The sequence below is a fragment of the Pteropus alecto genome, unplaced genomic scaffold (assembly GCF_000325575.1).
Source record: "Pteropus alecto unplaced genomic scaffold, ASM32557v1 scaffold24, whole genome shotgun sequence".
In the NCBI taxonomy this organism is placed as follows: domain Eukaryota; kingdom Metazoa; phylum Chordata; class Mammalia; order Chiroptera; family Pteropodidae; genus Pteropus; species Pteropus alecto.
In genome coordinates this window covers 20,123,761-20,137,400 of record NW_006439192.1, presented here as the reverse complement: position 1 = coordinate 20,137,400, position 13,640 = coordinate 20,123,761, and the positions used below count along the sequence as shown (strand labels likewise).

At 35.9% G+C, this 13,640-nt stretch overlaps 1 protein-coding gene across 4 annotated transcripts in view; it reads right to left on the bottom strand.

The window, feature by feature from the left end:
* The window catches only part of CUNH4orf47 (chromosome unknown C4orf47 homolog), an 18,382-nt gene extending 4,758 nt beyond the window's left edge, over positions 1-13,624 (bottom strand). The window contains exons 1-6 of one of the 4 annotated variants that reach the window (XM_006916389.3): positions 13,477-13,624; positions 11,223-11,400; positions 8,997-9,216; positions 6,623-6,760; positions 6,444-6,519; positions 175-354 (exon numbers count right to left, since the gene is read on the bottom strand). In XM_006916389.3, the coding sequence (XP_006916451.1) occupies positions 175-354; positions 6,444-6,519; positions 6,623-6,760; positions 8,997-9,216; positions 11,223-11,322 (714 nt within the window). In that variant the 5' untranslated portion in view covers positions 11,323-11,400; positions 13,477-13,624. The other 3 variants (XM_025049882.1, XM_015592824.2, XM_025049883.1) reach the window with 3 other exon arrangements.
* Positions 13,625-13,640: the final 16 nt, after the last annotated feature.

The window sequence follows — 13,640 nt, the reverse complement described above, 5'->3', positions numbered from 1 at the left end:
ACTAGCCATGCTTTGTGACTTTTCATAATTTTGCTTAAAAAAGGGTTTCATGGTTCTTGGCATGAATACAAACAAAAGTTTATTATTTACATGGATGATAAAATAATTTGACAGCGAGAGGCACCATTTCTTTAAAATGCTTAATATTTTTTCATTCTAAAATTTTTAACCTACCTTTTTACCAGGAGAAGAAGGCTTAAAAGGGCTTCCAAGTAATTCTTTCTTCTCTACTTTTTTAACTGGTGGTAAAGTTTTCCCAAACAAATAAGGATTAGCATCAAAATATTCACTTGGGTAAAGATTTAACTTGAAAGGTGTCCCTTTAAGTAAACGATGATGTTCTTCATTCTCTTTCTGTAAATTAAAGAGTTTGAAATTATATAGCATAAATTACTCAAACTGATAGATGTAGAGTTGAATTTTCTCTTAAATTTTAATATAAGTATTCACATTTTTTAAAACATTCCTTTGTTATGTTCTGTTTTTATGATACAAAAGATATGCTTATTTATAACAAACACAACTATGATTGTTCATTTTGGATATAAATTTATTTGAAGTAGAGAGATCTATTTATCACCTGAACAAATCTATATTAATGATCTGGGTGATACAATGTAGTAAAAAAAGACTGGTCTTTAGTTCAAACCCTAACTCTGTCCTACTTTTTAGCATTTCTTGGGGACTCTGGGACCCTTTTAGTGTCATATTTTCTTCAACTGTCAGTGAGAATAATATCCACATACCCCCCACGCTGTTGTAAAGATTAAGTGTATAAGTGTATAAAGAACCTGGTATATGGTAGGCCCTCAATAAAAGTTTTTACTTCTAAGAATGAGAAATACTTACTTTTCATATTATAATATTTTTATATTACAATATTATTAGCTACCTCATACTCAAGCAAAATGAAGGTCATTTTTTCCCTCCTATATCACAATCTTCTCTATGGGACAATATAAAGCATAAAAATTACTGTTAATATAGCAGAGAAAGTTTTTCATGTTATGAAATATAGATTCAAAAGGCAACTATAAAGTTAATGCTGACATATTTTTTCACTTTTTTCAAATATGAAATCTAGTATTTCATCATTCGACAGAAAACTGAAAATGCTTGGTAAATGAATTCTAAAATAGTTAATTCAGGGAAGATGACTTTTCATTACTAAGAACTCTACTGTAACACTTTCAGAATTTTTCACTCTTTTTGGATTTTTCTCTTGCTTTTGCTTGTCTTCAGCCTATGGAATTTCACCCCTTTTTGGCGATCTCCTCTCCCCTCGCCCACACCACAATGGTACTAATAACATAACCATTCCATTTATTCTTCGGGGCAGTGTTTCTTAAATGTTCATTTTCGTGAATCACATCATAATTTAAATTACAAATTACTGAACTCTTCCCTCAGAGATTTCTGATTCTACTGGTCTGCTGTATAGCCCATTAATCTGCAGTCATATCAGTTACCCCAGGTGTTTCTAATACAGGTTATCATAAGGCAATGCTTTAAGAATCGCTTTTTACTAGAATACTGTATTTGTTTTACCAAAACCTACCCTAGAGTATTCAGTTGAGTTCTGATCAGCACATGTGTGTGAGGAAACTGATCAAAAGCAAAAAAAGATTAGCGGTAACAGTCTCCAGCTCTCACACAGAGCTGGGATGGGTGCTGGTTCCATCAGCTCTGCTAGAAAACATGATTCCCAGGGCGCCAGGTAGAGCACACAGAAAGGTCTTGCCTCAGTAATAAGGAAGAATTAGCCCTATATTGAGCATTGCTCCCATCCCACCTAACAAATCTTCAAAGAAGACCTGAAAAAAACCAAACTGTTTCCAACTAATTTAACTGCATCCCAGAACAAAGCCCAAGAATAGTTATGAGAATACAAAAATATATAACACTCAACAAGGTAAAATTCACAATGCCTAACATCCAGTCAAAACTACTAGTAATGCAAAGAGGTGGGAAAATATAACCCATAATAAGAAGAAAAATCAATCATTCAAAATCAACCAAGAACTGACACAGACATTAGAATTAGCAGAGGAAATTAAAACAATAATTATAACTGCATTCCATATGCTCATAAAGTTGAGACATGTAAGATATAAAAAAATTCTCAAATTGAATTTCTAGAACGCAAAATCACAATGTGAGAGATTTAAAATACACAGAATGGGACGTGGTTCCATAGTGTAGTGGTTAGTACATCTGCTTTACACGAACAGAAATACAACTAAAGACATACAAAAGAGGCCACCTCAAGACTGGTAATAGGGGCAGAGATGCAGAACTGGTCTGGTCCCACAATCGCATGTGGTGGTTTAGAATCAAGAGGGATATCTTGGCTGTGGAGGTCTCCTCAGAGGAGTGAGGGGGTCCCAGCTCCATAACAGGTTCCCCAGCCCGAGGTTAACAATGCTGGAGAGAGAGGTCCCCACAACTTCTGACTGTGAAAACCAGTGGAGTTTGTGGCTGAGTGAGACTGAGAGCTGCAGGCATCCCAGGCATTCTTGTTGGAGGGCCTATGCCTGTACTTACTCACTGACAAACACTTGCTCTGAGCTCCAGTGCTGGGGCAGTAACTTGAGGGGCAGCAGGGATATATACAGGGAGGAGCTAAATGGTCTGGCTTCAGGGCGAGGGCTGGAGTGGCAGCTTTCTTCCAGACAGAAGTGATAGTGGAAGCCACTATTCCTTTGCTGGGCCCTCCCCTCACTATTCCTTTGTTGGGCCCTCCCCTCACCTGCGTGCAAAGGCAGGTGGCCATCATATCTGAGTTTCTATCAACCTGGCTAACTCTGGTCACCCTATCCTGGTGATTCCCTGAGACCTTGCCCCAACCAACTTATGGGCCCACCCAAGCCGCTTCTGGTGGCTTTTTCATATACAAGGCCTATCTTGGCTCATGCTGTGGACTTTCCTAAAATCTCTCAAAAGTTCACAAAACCCAAACAAGCAGCATCTGGCCTCTGAACACCCCGTACCTCTTGCTGAGCAGCAACATGCCCAGAACTAGCAGCAGCTAGCCTCAATTTGTAACTTGGCCTCTCGAGGCATCTCAAAGCCCAGTATGGGTGGCGATCATATACAGATTGCTTGCTGGCTCATACCAGGTAACCCTGGGAGGGGAGGGGCTTCAGACCAAGCCAGAGCACTACCCGGGGCCACATCTGGGGACAACACACCCAGAGGACAGACTGGGTAGGCACCAGAGCTCTGCTAAAGTAAATTTTGCTCCATAGGGTCAGCCTCTATACAACAGCTCCTCTACTGCAGTCATTGGCCAGCTGTCACAACTAATCAGCCTGGAGGTGAAAACCTTCTAGTGATACGCAAACAGCAACCAAAGTTCAATTACAGAAGGAAGGCATACACATCCCATACAAGGTATACATTGAAGCACCCAGCTCAGGTGACCATGGAGACTGTGCCACTAGGCCCCAAAGGACACCTACTATATAAGGCCAGTAGATGTAGCAGCCCTACCTAATACACAGAAGCAAACATGGGGAGACAACCAAAATGAGGAGACATAGAAACATATCTGAAAAAAAAGAAAAGAATAAAGTGCCAGAAAAAAAGAAACTAAACAAAGTAGAGACAAGCAATCTATAGATGCAGAGTTCGAAACACTTGTTACAAGAATACTCAATGAACTTAGGGGAACAGTAGGTTAACTCAGTGAGAACTTTAATAAAGAGATAGAAAACATAATAATGGAGATAGAAGACATAAAAAATAACCAGTCAGAAATGAAGAATACAATAACCAAAATGAAGAATACCTTAGGAGGAATCAACAGTAGATTAGATAAAGCAGGGGATCTAATCGGTGATTTTGAAAGTAGCAGAAAACATCCAATCAGAAAAAAAGAATCCAAAAACATGAGGATAGTTTAAGGGGCCTCTGGGACAATATCAAGCATATTAATATTTGCATCATAGGGGTACCAGAAGGAGAAGAGAGAGCTCAAGGAGTTGAAAACCTATTTGAAGAAATAATGATGAGAAACTTCTTTAAGCTAACAAAGAAAAGAGACATACAAGCCCAGGAAGCACATAGAGTCTCAAACAAGATGAACCCAAAGAGGCCCACACCAAGACACAGGAAATAATTAAACTGACAAAAGTTAAAGACAAAGAGAATATTAAAAGCAACAAGAGAAAAGCAGTTAGTTACCTACAAGGGAGCTCCTATAAGACTGTAAGCTGATTCTCAACCGAAACTTGGCAGGCCAGAAGGGACTGGCAGGAAATATTCAAAGTGATGAAAAGCAAGGACCTACAACCAAGATTGCTCTGCTCAGCAAAGGTATCATTTAGAATTGAAGGACTGATAAAGAGCTCCCCAGACAAAAAAAAAGGGATAAAGGAGTTCATCAACAACAAACCAAGATTATGAGAAATGTTAGAAGGACTTCTTTAAGAAGAAGAAAGATATAAAATACGAATAATAAAATGGCAATAGTATCTATCAACAATTACTTTAAATGTAAATGGATTAAATCCTCCAATCAAGACACAGTGGGTAGCTAAATGAACAAGAAAACAAGACCCTTTATGCATCCTACAAAAGACTAACTTTAGATCAAAAGACACACACAGACTGAAAACAAAGGGATGAGAAAAGTTATTTCTTGAAAATGGAAACAAACAAAAAAGCTGGACAAAATAGAATTTAAATAAAGGCTATAACAAGAGACAAAGAAGGACCCAAGAATCCCACTTCTGAGTATTTATCCAAAGCAACCTAAAATACTAATTTGAAAAGACATATGCATCTAAATGTTCATTGTAGTATTACAATATGGAAGCAACCTAAGTGTCCAACAATAGATAAATGGATAAAGAAAAAGTGGTACATATATACAATGGAATATTACTCAGCTATAAAAAAAGAACGAAACCTTACCAGTTGCAACAACATAGACGGACCTAGAGGATATGCTAAGTGAAATATGTCAGACAGAGAAAGACAAGTAAGTACTATATGATTTCACTTACATGTGGAATCTAAAAAAAAACAAACAAAATAGAAACAAACTCATAGATACAAAGAATAAATTGATAGTTGCAAGAGGGGAGAGTGATAGGTAAAAAAGAGGTAGGGATTAAAATGTACAAACTGTTGGTTATAAAAACAATCACAGAGATGTAAAGTACAGCATAAGGAATACAGTCAATAACATTGTAATAGCTGTGTATGGTGTCAGATGGGCACTAGATTTATTGACATGATCACTTCCTAAGCTATATGAATGTTTAATCACTATGATGTACAACTGAAACTAATGTAATATTGTATTTCAACAGTAACTTTTTTCAAAAAAAAAAAGTTCATTTTGGAAAGAGCTAAGAAGATCTATAGCAAGACGTGGAAATCTAATATCAAAATGTAAAATTATCACAATTCATAAACATCGGTGTGCCACCACCCTACTAATACAAATAGATAAAACGAAACAAAGCATAATTAGATCACAAGTGAGGGAGTGATGTCAGAAACATGGCAGAGTGAGAGACATCCCCAGATGTCTCGCCTTGAAACCACAACAAGCTGAACATCTAAAACTCAACAAAAAATGCCCAAACTGCACACCAGCATGTCTAAGCATGGGATCTGCACATAAGAGCCACCACCGGTCAGAACCCCAGGTGTTGGGCGGTGGACTGGGAGAAATAAAGAAGCTTCCTCTCACAGCCAGAGCTCCCTGTAGGAGGAGGGAGTGGGGAGAAGGTGCGGCGAGTTCCCTGAACATCCCTGCCTGGGAGTGCTGTGAGCTCCACAGGCTGGCGGCAGTGCCCAGTCATCAGGACAGAAAGCAGAGAAGCAGGGACAGCAAAGAAGCAGGGACAGAAGAGAAGCGGGGATGGCGGATAAACAACAGTTGATTTTTACCAGTCGTGGTTGCAAAACCGAGGCTGAGCCACAGCCTGCATCCCCCAACCCAGAGGACCCCTCCCACCACATCCATAAACACTGCGGAGCCCCAGAGGAATCTGAGCAAACACTACCGAAACTGTCGCTAATGCTGACAGGGACTGAGACTGAGGGTAGCGAGCATGATTAAGCATCTATAAGGGGGAAAAAAGGCATTATTAAGGCTTTATATAAAGCAGAGATCCAAGAGGCTTAGATACTACCTACTGAAAACCAAAATAAAAACACCTTCTTTGTAACAGGCTAAAGAGAGATCTTTATATAATAAATCTTTCTGGATAAAAAGCAAAATACACTTTAATTAATGCCAAGGCAGAGAAATAGTCCATTAAACACCATGATCAACCAAGGTGACAAGGCATCTCAAAAAGAAAGAGAAAAATCTCCAGAAAATAAGCTTATAGACATAGAAATATGTGAGTTAAATGACAGAGATTATAAGTGAATTCTCTAAGTAAATTAATTGAGAAAGTTTGAAGATAGTTAAAATAGATTACCTTATAATTTAGTTTTGGTGCATCGTAGAAATCAGCAGAGTGTGAAAACTGTTTACCTATGGTAACATTTGCATAGCTGAGGGATGAAAAGAAGTAATAGTGATTTTGGGGTTAGGCAATTTTAAATTTTATTTTTTAAGTTCAAAGCAATCAATATCAACGTATTAAATATATCTTACCCATATCCAGTTCCTTTCTTTCCTGGGTTTGTATATAAATTCTTTCCAGGTGCCTCATATTTTTCTCTGGGTTTTGACTGTGCACTGAAGAATGGGATTGGTCCACCTATTGTTCCATAATAGCTTCCTAATCCAGATCTTAAATACAGTTAAAAAAAAAATGGCAAAATTTGTGTTATATACATTTTGCCGCAATTCATTAAAAAAAGAAAAAGATTGAAAAAGGAGCACAATGTATGCAATGGGATTGACTCGTCTAACTTTAGTGAGAAAAAACAACATTTATTAGTTTTCAATCCAATTTTCCCCATTTTTCATAAACAAATTTTGAGATTTTTTCATGTTTATGCTTTAGATATTTCATATAAATAAAACTTCATAATCTCTAGGAAGTTAAATTAGTTTCCATTAATTCAGTTAACTATAACAATAAATAGACCCTTTTCTGTTTTTGGATAAATTTCTAGGCACTTTATGGCAAGTCAGCTAAGAAATGGCTAATTCCTTCCGGCCAACCACTCACCAGAAACTATACTTTCAAAATGTATTAGTATTGTTTCCACTGTTAAAGGCAAACTGGATCTCATGGAATTTTGTTGATTTTCTTATTACTTTACTACAGAAAAAAATTAACAAAATAATCTTTTCTTCAAGTTTAATGCCAAATTTTCTGGGCCCACAGTATATAGTTAATCATTAAACCATTTATCATTCAGCAGTCTATTTTAACAAATATTTTCTTTAAAATTTTCATAATAAAAAGGATAACTAACGTTAGCAATAGTTGTAGTCTCTAATTTCCAACTTATCAATGAACAAGTTTTAATAATCAGAAAATGGTCTCCAATGCATATGAAATCTTATTATCAAAACTGGACACTGTTTATACATTTGAATTATAAATTTCAAAAACTAGAAAGACATCAACATTGATTACTTATTATCTCTGGCCTACAAATAAAGGTTCCATTAGGAGAAGATATTCATTTTCATTAATTAATATTTATGAATATGTCATAAAATTCTAAAATACAATAAAGAAATAAAGCAAAGACATCAGAGAAAAGGGCATAACCTAAATAGAATGTCATTTAATGCAAGCATTAAATATCAGTACATTTAAAATTTATTAAATGCCTATGGTTCCATCATTTGGTGTCGAATAAGTACCAGTATGAAGGCTTCTTATTTATACCACCACTCTCTCTTTTTGGAAACACTTTCTGTATCCCACTAAATTACAGATGTTTTTCACATATTTGTGAGCTTTAAAAAGAAAGGAAAACAAGTCTAACTATAAAACTGTTCATTACTTCTTGGCTGACAAACAAAAATAAGTATATTATAATCTAATGTATCATGGCAGCAATTCCCAAATATTACCACAAAAGGTTAAATAAAGATCATGGTAGGAAAAAATTAAGGTTAAATACATATGTTACATAAAGAAAATTAAGTAATGACCCCGAAAATGCATGTTTGAATTTTATCTGAGAAAATAAAGATTCTTCCCCCAAAAATAATAATAAAAATAAATAACTCAAACCTATCCAAAGTGTGAAAATGTAGAAAAAGATTAAACTATACTAAAAGAAGAAATTCCCACTCTTAATAAAAACTTAGTAATTTTGACTTAGGACATTGAAGCTTTACTAATTTCGAGAAATTACCACAAATAAGGACAATATTAACCCTCGACCAATTCTCATTTGTCATAAATTCTAAATTGAGAGATTGACGTTGAGTGTAAAGTAACACCATATTACAAAGCTTAGCTATATCATATGGTATAACGTAGGCTGTATGGTTTTATTTGTTTAATGATTAAAAAAATGAATCTTCACATTGACAACTGTTACAATTAAAATATTGTTAAACCCATGCATGTATCTTCACAATGATTTTTAAATAATGTTATCTTTGATAAATTATTTTCTTTATCAAAAAAAAGACTTCTCCTAATTTCACTTTTTTTTAGTTTCAATTTCACTTTTTTAATTCTTTGTAAAAGTTTTTTTAAAACAGAAATAGTCAAGAGCACAGATATGATATCCCAAGGTGATCTTTCTCCTAAACTGACTACTTTTGCCAGGTTTTTGATCAAATGTATTTTCATTATTTGGTTGGCCTTTATTACACATACTAATAGAGAACAGTGACATAGATAATCCAAGGTTTAAAGTGATAAAGAGAATCAATAAAAATTACTTGTCAACCTAAATCATCCAATATAACTGTCCCCACCTTAGACAAAACCTAAAAATCACAGTTTTAAAATGAATCATATATAAGTAAGTCCTGTGGAAAAATAATTTAGCTAGAGGAGAAAAAGGAGCAGGAGATGTATTTTAAGACTTTTCTCCTAAACACTTACGGCTTTTTATCTCCATTACTAGGGAGGAAGGCTTTGCCTAGATTTTTTTTGGCTTCTTCCATCATATGCCGTCTCCTCACTTGATTCAGACTTACGTAGCTTTCACCTTCAAATATCCTTACAAAATGGGGGTCAAAATAACCTGCCTGGAGATCTGACATTTCTTTGGATCCCCCAGGTAGCATCTGTTTATTTTTGCTTGCAGCTTCATTAAAGGGTCCTTTAAAAATAAATTAGGAATATCATAATTTTAAGCTACTAATAATTAAATAACATGAAAAATAACTTAGAAATGTTTCAAAATGTGATTTGAGACTTAAAACACTGTTTCGAAATGTCCACTGAAAGTTCTGTGTTAAAGGCTATGTTGACAATAAGACCTAAGAGATTTTCATTAAACATTTATTTCAGAGCTGGAAGAGACCTGAAAGGTTATCTAATCCAATGCTTCCCCATCTACATACTGGGAAACACTGCTTGTATGAGATGCCAATGAGTGAGTGAGTGAGTAAAACGAGAGAGAGAGAGAGAGAGAGAGAGAGAGAGAGAGAGAGAGAGAGAGAGAGAGAGAGAGAGAAAGGATGAGTGAGAGAGAGTAAAAAGAGAGAGAGAGAGAGAGAGAGAGAGAGAGAGAGAGAGAGAGAGAGAGTGTGTGTGTGTGTGTGTGTGTGTGTGTTTAGGTTAAAGAGAAGGGTGTTCCATATTCAGGCTGAAGCAGTTCCCCTCCTGGGTATATACTCAAGACACATGAGCGCCTATATCCACTAAAAGATGAACAAGAAATGTTCACAGCAACTTCATTCAAATAATCAAAAACAAGAAACAGCTCAAGGGTCCATCAACAGAACAGATAAATTGTGGTATATTGACACAGTGAAATACTAGTAGCCTTGTAATTTTTTAAAAGGCTGTTTTTGTGAATATTTAGAACTTCTAGTTAAGTTCAATTTGGGAAGTCCTTCAGTAATGTGAAGAATTTTTTGAAGTACAAACAGTGCTTAAATCAACTGGTTATTTAAATGTAAATCTGTGTCACTGATTTTTTTTTAACTTAAATTTTTGAAAAGTAATGTATTCACATGGCTTCAAATTTAACAGTATAAATATTTTTGCAATAAATCTTCCTGCACATTAGGCCACTCAGTTCCTCTTCCACAGATACTAGTTTTGTTTTCCAGAGAATGTTTACACATGTTCCAATAAATATTTTCATACATATTCTTCTCTATTTTTAATACTTACAATACTACATACACTATCTTGTACCTTGATTTTTTTATTTAATAATTTATCTTAAAGATGTTTTATATCAATGTATTCTTTCTTTTTGCTACATAGAAGTCACTGAAGAGCCAAAAAAATTTTTTAATTTGTTTATTTTTCAATTGCCATTTAGATAAATTATATTAGTTTCAGGTATTAGATATTTATGTACCTTATGAATAATCACCCCAATAAGTCTAATACCCATCTGACATCATACATAGTTATTACAATATTATTGACTATATTTACTATCCTATACTATACATGCCATGACGATTTCTTTTTTCCCAGCTTTACTGAAGTATAATAGACAATTAGTTGCTCATATTTACATTGTACAATTTAATGCGATTTTTTCCAATTATAGTTGGCATATGATAATATATTAGTTTCAGTTGTACAACACAGTGATTAGAGATCTATATAACTAGTATCCTAGATCTATAAATCTAGTACCCCTCTTCCCCCTTACATATTTTTTACAACATTGTTGAATAGCCAAAAATTTAAATGAGATTTAAAATGTTTATTTACTTTATGACTCTTCTAAAAATCCCTCAACTATCCAATTATCATTTCATTTTTCAAGAAGGAATCCTGGATGGCCTTTCTGGATGCAAATGTAAATGCTATTGCCATAGTGGAATGTCCCATCTAAGGGGGGGAAAAAAGCAAAAAACAAAATATTCTGGGAGAAAACTGCCATGAACCCTTGGAAAGAAGTAAAATTACCTATGAGGGGAATATACAAAGGTAGGATAGTACAATATAATGAGCTTCCCGCTCTTATAAAATTATATTCTCTTACATGTATTGAAATTTCACAAGTTTATTCAATTTTAGAAGTAATACTTTAAAATATGGACCATTAAAAAATAGAATTTAACTTAAATTCTAAATACGAATTTTCATATAGGAAATGGCCATTATCAGGTTGTAAAGAAAACCAAATATACTTACGATTAAATTGTGTCACATATTTATCACCAACAGTAATATATTCCATTTCACTGAAGAGGCCAATCCTCTCCATATCAGTTTTCCCAATTTCTGCAGGCATGGTTGCTTCTTGCGGTGATGTTCTCTATAGAGGTAACTTCAAAAGGTTTCTTAAGACTACTTCTTTTATAGCTAAATCCTACTTTATGTTGAAAAATACAAGAAGGAAAGTTTAGGAAAATGGTGATTATTAAATTTCAGTCCTAATTATTTTCAGTCTATAAGTTAACATTCACTATAAAACGAGTCACAAATTATATAAGCAAGGAATCTACTGTGTGGGGCTGAGGGAAAATAATGAGATTCAAAATTATCACCATGAACCCTCCTCGACTCTCCAGGTGAAATATCCGCAAATTATGAAATATGTATGATAGCACTGTTGCCCTGCCATTCATCTGTAGTAAATGATAAAATTATCACTGCATTGTGTGGTATACTATGTAAACAACATCTTTTGAGTTCAAGTTAGATTTAAAAATCATAAATACATAAGGTAGACCTTTTCAGTTTAGATCAAATGACTTAAACATACCGCATTGTCTCTCATATTGAAAATTATAACTTAGCTTTTCAGAAGGCACAACACATATAGGTATTACCCTATAGTAGCTGAGTTGTTTCAAGTTTAATGGACGGAGAGAACAATTGTCTAGGCAAGATAAAAACAAAGAAAAACAAAACAAACACAAATCCACAATGAATTCAAAGTATTTGTTAAAGGTAGACTACAACTGTGAGTTTTCTTTTGAAATATCATATTAGACATGCAAGTATTTATTCAGATATTTTTTCAATTAGACATGTTCTAAAAAGGAAGACCAAAAAGCTAAGACTACTTGTTTCCATTTCATCATCATATTTTTAAAGCACCAATTAGATCTAGGCAATGGGCATACATTAGTGAATAGATCAAACACTGGGTTTATGCCTTGAATTTCCAGCAAGCTGTTTCAATGACACTAAACTTGCATATTGGGAAGTGTCGACTCATTTGAACATAAATCTTTGCTAATGTTTAATAATATCAAAGGAACAAGTGAACATTCCGCTTAAACTAAAGCATAAGAAAATACAACTCCTTCCTTCTATTCCACCTCTTCCTTTGATCAAGTATGCTTTAAAACTAGACGTCACTTAGGCTGCACAACTTGGATTCGCCTTGTATTTCAAAGCTCTATCCCTACTGCCCAACTGCAAAGCCTTCGTGTGCTGCTACAGGGGCTCCTAAGACCACTATCACCCTCATTTGTCATCATGCCCCACCCCCACACTCCCTGGCACCTGGGTTCCACTTGTCTTGTTTGAGTTCTCAGGTCAGGCTCTACAGCCACAGGACCATGGCACATGCTGTTTCATTTTAGGAATGTACTGTGCCAACCCTTTTCCTTCTCCCCAATTAACACTGAGCCTTCGCATTATTTAGCTCATGCATCACTTTTTTTAATTCCCTCTATCAGAGCCGCATGTACTTTTCTCTTCAAACCCCCACCATGGTTATCTAGCGGGTTGTCATTTTACATCCACCGTGTAGAGATCCTTTAATTAACAGCTGTTTTCCCCCACTGAACTGTTGGCTCTACAAAGGTAGGAACCGTGGTATGAGCTTGGATTTTTATCACCGTATTCCCAGTGTCTGCGCAGCGCCTGGCACACAGCAATGCGAGCCTCAGAGTGAGGGAAGGAGTGAGGGAAGGCAAGAAGTTCTTGCCTTGAATTTTTCCACTACTTAACTCTTCTTGAGCAATATTTACAAAATCATTCATTCATTTATTTAGCAGGTACTTTGCAAAACCCTCCTCTGGGTAAAGCTCGCTGGTAGAAGCTAAGAAAAATGTGATTTTAAAAGGCATACGAGCTACCCCTAGAGAGCTTACACTCGGTAGACAAGAACATAATTAAGTAAAACACAAGTGGAACATGATGACTTCCCTTCGAAAGGTATGAATAAAGTGCCGTGGGGGTGCGCAAGAGGGGCAGAAAACTTCTGGCTTAGGTGAGGAGGAAAAGATTTCCCATTATGGAAACGGAAGCTGGAAGTAGGTAGGAATCTAAAGGGCAACACTCGGGGGCCGCGAGGACCAAGTCACCTCTCCGAAGAGCACCCAATCCGACAACTGAGATCAGACCATCTCAGCTACAGTCCGGGTTTACCCAGCTGCAAGAACAAAGAGGTCTGCAAGTCACCCTCGCGCAAACGCTTCCCCCGCGGGACCTTGCTGCGAAGAGCCGTCACGCGTTCAGCACGCTGTTTGTGTTTATTATGGCGTGTTGCCTCGGTTACGGGAGTGTCCATTCCAAGTGCGCTAGGGGAAGAAGTGTGAAGAGCTCGAATCTGCTTCGAGGAACACACAGACTTTCGAGCTTAGGATAAGAATA